This window comes from Ursus maritimus (assembly GCF_017311325.1).
Source record: "Ursus maritimus isolate PB19 chromosome X unlocalized genomic scaffold, ASM1731132v1 scaffold_X1, whole genome shotgun sequence".
Lineage (NCBI taxonomy): Eukaryota > Metazoa > Chordata > Mammalia > Carnivora > Ursidae > Ursus > Ursus maritimus.
Window position 1 is genome coordinate 73,676,979 of NW_024423319.1, and position 4,290 is coordinate 73,681,268.

Consider the following 4,290-nt stretch of genomic DNA (forward strand, 5'->3'; position numbering starts at 1 on the left):
AATGAGGAGGCCACGGTGCAGGCGTCAGAAGCGCGCGCAAGCCGCGCGTTGTTTGAGGCGCTCTCGTGCGGTGCCTGAGGTGACTGCCGGCGTTCCCAGGAGGCCTCGAGGCTCCGGTCGGTCGCACGTCGCGCGCCAGTCGCCTCGGGCCTCTCCCCTCTCGTCTGTGGCGCCGGGACCAGAGCGATCTTCTCCCTCGAACCGCGGCTGCCCGGCCTCGACGGCATGAGCGATCCCGATGAGGTGCCTGTCTCGGGAGCGGGCTTCGGCCCGGAGGGCGGGGAGCAGTCCGGCGCCCGCCCCGCCCGCCCCGGGCCCCCGCGGGCACCGGCGCTAGGTGTGGATGCGGGGCCGCCGCGCAGCGGCGAGGGCGAGGGTGGGTTCCCAGACGCCGAGTCCGAGCGGGAAGTGCTGGAAGCGGGAGGGCCGGTGCTGTGGGGCCGCGTAGGCCGCCCCGGCTCCCCGGCCGACCACAAGGGGGACGGCCCGGCCTACGCGTCGCACGTGGCTGACGAGTCCGCGGCGGACATCGTGCAGCAGCTGGCCGACCGCGATGCCCTGGGCCTGCGGAGAAACCGGTCCCCGGAGGGCGGCGCCGCGGCAGCGTCGGGCGGTTGGGCGGGCTTAGAGGCAGGGCCCGGCGGGCGAGGCGCGCTCGCCCTGGGCCGCGTGGAGTCGCAGCCGCCTTCCGCCGCCCCGCCGCACGTCGGTGGGCCCGAGGGAGGCCGAGCCTGGGGAACCCCGAAGAGAGGCGCTAAGAGCAGGTCGAACGTCAGGGTGGATCGCCGGCGGCGCTCGGCGGCCGCCAAAGGCCCGGGCGTGCTGCCTTCCGACCCCGAGTCTTCAGATGAGTTCAGTGAGATACAGCCGATGAGGGTGAGCATTCGCTCCAAAGAAGGAGGCCAGGCCAAGCCCAGCAGCCCCGAGGATCGCGGGGACACACCGAGACACTCGAATATCCACGTCAGGGAGAATTTCCTTCACACGCTAGGCTCCTTCCTGACCTCGGCTCCCCGCGGATTCACTTCGCTTGTGGAGAGGCAGGCCTTTGGCGAGCTGGACATCTCCCGCTCTAAGAAAATGCAAAGCGTGGTCTGGGGGAAGGGGGAGAGCAGGCCCAGCTACCAGGGAGCTGCTGCTGTTGCTGCTGCAGGCGGCCTGCCCGGGGCCACCTCTAGGAGGAAGGTGGCCCAGGAGAAGAAAACCCTAGGGGGGGCCTCCAAAGTGGCCTCGGGGAAAAGCTTTCCTTCCTGGGGGCAGACAGTCTCGGCAGATCCCCCGGAACCAGCCACGTTCCCCCCAATCTCCGGTGTCCCGCCGCTTGGGAGGTCCAAGAGGTATGCCCTGTTCCCCTTGGGAACCAAACAGTCCAAGCACATGGGCTCCGGGAAGAAATCTGCGGCCAGGAGGGCTCGGGAGGCAGAGCTGATGGCGGTCGCAGGAGAAGGCAGTGACTCAAACAGAGACGCGTTCCCCAAGGGCCAAGTGAGTAGGCCCCCCTGCTCCTCCTCTCCGGGGGAGGGGCCCCCTCCCCCTCCGCGCACTTCTTCACCCATGCTCCCTCTGTCCCTAATTCAGGGGTTGCCATGGGTGCCCCGGGGTCACTGGGATCACCGGGATGCCAGATCGGGTCGTGGGTCGTTTTCACAGGGGCAGACATTAACCTCCGATACCACGCGGTGTGTGCCTGGCACCATTCTGGACCCTTGGCACGTTTCCTGTCTCCTCCCCCAAGAGAGGCCCGGGATGAAGGGAGGGGAGGGCTGGTCGCTGATTGGAAGCCAGGAACCCCTTCAAAGTTTGGACCACGAACCTTCCATCTTTAGACTCATCGGCTTCCTGGTTTCTACTTCCTGGCTGGTCCCCAAGCCTTCCTTGCAGGGAGCCTGGGCTTTGTCAGTGCCCTACTCTTCTCCCTGGCCCAGCTCTGCCCCCTGGCCCGGGGCTGACTGAGGGAGGAAGCGCCAGCCAGACCAGCCTCTGAGTTCCCTTCCCTATTCCCTGCCTCACCCCAGCTCCTACACGCACACGTGTGCACACCTACACACACCATACACGCACACACGAACACCCCACATCCCAAGTCCAGATGGGTGAGAAATTTTTCTTTTAACTTCCAACACAGAGGCCAGAGCCATCTTGTTTGGTCATGCGCCGTGGAGAATGCAGCAGGGGCGACCTCTACACCAGAGCCCCCCAAGTTCCAGGAGGCTCAGAGCCCTTGGCCCCGAGCCAGGGAGACGTCCTGCCCAGAGTGCCTGCGCCCTCCAGTGAGTCTTGGGGGTGTCATGGGAGTGCAGGCGAGAGGAGATGAGGAGGGAAAACTCTGGCTCTGGCTCTGGCTCTGCTCGGGGCTCAGCTTTGGTCCCCACCTCCAGGCCTCCCTGGGGAAGCTTCTCCCAAGGAAACGGGGTCTCCTGAAGCCACATCGTCCCCCAGGTGGGGTTTGTGCAGCAGGGGTGATGCGTGGCCGTGTCCCAACGTGTAGCTCTGGACATGGACTTTCAGCAGAACAGAGCCTTTCTTCTGTTCAGTCCTGTTGGGCCCCGTTGCTCGTCCCAGGGGCTGGCTGTGGCTGCAGCTCTGGGAGAGTCCAAGCCAGAGCCACAGTCCCTGGGGACCACCTTCAAGGATGGGCTGCCCCTGGGGGACAAGGGGGGACGGGCCCAGAGACAAGGTTGGAGCTGCTGGCAGAGCAGCGGCCACTTGTTGCCAGCAGAGGGTGGTGCTGCTTCACGTTGGACCCTGCTGAGGCCCTTTGCCCCTCCCAGGGGGGCCTTGGAAGCTGGATTTGAAGTTCTTTCCCTTTCAGGTGACCAGGAGCCGCTTGACCACACCCCAAGGCCAGAGAGGCAGCAGCTGCCACCAGCTGGCGCCCAGGGCTGTCCTCGGGTAATGCTTCCTGTGGCTCCTAGAAATGCAGGCCCAAACTAGAGGGCGGGATCCGGGTCTGGGCTAGACTGACATAGGTGCCCTCCCCCCCCCCCGGCCCGTCTGCTCCCCACAAAGCGAAGGCGCCTCCTTTCCCCTGAGGAGCCTGTGCGGGTTTGGCCACTGGGCCTGGGGATGTAGTGCCTGTGGGAGAGGGGGAGGCGGAGGAGAGAGGAAGCCAGAGGATACTAATCGCTTTCTGCTGTCTGCTGCCCTAGTGTGTCGTGCTACAGAGAGAAATAGACGACCTGAAGGAGCAGCTTGGTATGAGGACCCTCTGGCTGGGGCCGGGTTGGGCAGACGCAGGTGGGGGTGGTGGACGAGGTCCTCAGTGCAGAAGCCGGCATGGGCTGCAGGTGCAGGGGCCTCCCAGGGACCAACATTCCTGTGGGGAGGAGAACCCAGCAGGCTCCTGGCCCTGAGCCTGCTGTGTGTGTGCGGCCCATGTGTGCACAATCGGGAAAGTCCTCCCGCGACTGCGTGCGCAGTGTGCCAGCGGGAACAGGTCCCAGAGGTGTCCCTCTACTAGGACGTTTACAGATGCCCCTCCTTGATTTTCCCTGTAACTGCTCCCTGGTATGGCTGCGAGGCACGCGTGCGGTGTGTGTGTGTGTGTGTGTGTGTGTGTGTCGCAGCGCACTGGTGTTGGTTGGTCACGCCTGAATGATTCCGATGTGCCCCAAAGCTTGAGAAGCACTGGCACGTTTGGTTCCCTTGAGGACATATCCATATTTCATTGAGGTGGTGGGTGAGTGAGGCAGGCCCGGGCTCTTGGATAGGGGCTGGAGGGGGTTTCAGGTTGCAGGGCTAGGTGCTTCCCCATGGGGACAGGGGATGGGCTTTACCCCCACCCCCACCCCGTGTCTGGAGGGCCTGCTTACGCCTGTCCTCGTTTCAGCGGCCATGCAGTCCCTGACTGACAAGTTCCAGAGCCTTTGAAGTGAGTGTTACACACACCATTCCCTTCCCACATTCGGCTCGTTGGGTGGGCCGGGATGGCCCTGGCCTGCTGCTCTTCCCTGACCCTGCTCTGTCTGACAGGTTGAGCCCAGCATCTCTGTGCAAGAGGAGCAGCTGGTGCCTTTGGAGCCAGGGAGCTGTGGCTGCCGGGTCCTCTCCTCTTCGACCTCGCCGAGGCTTCTCTCCCTAGTTATTTTGCCCTCCCCACCCCAGTTCACAGCAGTTTCAAAAATAAAGTACCCTCAGGCCTGTGGTCTGCCTTGTCTGTGGGGTGGAGGGGCTGGGCCAGGGTCGGGAGGAGTGGGAGAGGGGCGGGCGGGGCGGGAGCTGCTCCATGTCACAGCCTTTTCCAGAAGAGGACCTCTGGGGTCGAGTGGTAGGCTTCTCCTTGTGGGGAGC

General features: G+C 64.6%; 1 protein-coding gene across 1 annotated transcript; it reads left to right on the forward strand.

The window, feature by feature from the left end:
* The first annotated feature begins 225 nt into the window (after window positions 1-225).
* On the forward strand, window positions 226-3,870 carry LOC103680199 (uncharacterized protein CXorf49 homolog). The gene is made up of 5 exons (XM_040632077.1): window positions 226-1,485; window positions 2,120-2,270; window positions 2,813-2,892; window positions 3,150-3,195; window positions 3,830-3,870. The coding sequence occupies exons 1-5, from the start codon at window positions 226-228 to the stop codon at window positions 3,868-3,870; spliced, it is 1,578 nt and encodes a 525-aa protein (XP_040488011.1).
* Window positions 3,871-4,290: the final 420 nt, after the last annotated feature.

Bases quoted from the DNA above. Each gene is read 5' to 3' on its own strand.
- LOC103680199 (XM_040632077.1), top strand. From the start codon at position 226: ATGAGCGATCCCGATGAGGTGCCTGTCTCGGGAGCGGGCTTCGGCCCG. The intron at 2,271-2,812 runs GTGAGTCTTGGG...TTTCCCTTTCAG, and splicing joins CAGAGTGCCTGCGCCCTCCA to GTGACCAGGAGCCGCTTGAC. The intron at 2,893-3,149 runs GTAATGCTTCCT...CTGCTGCCCTAG, and splicing joins GCGCCCAGGGCTGTCCTCGG to TGTGTCGTGCTACAGAGAGA.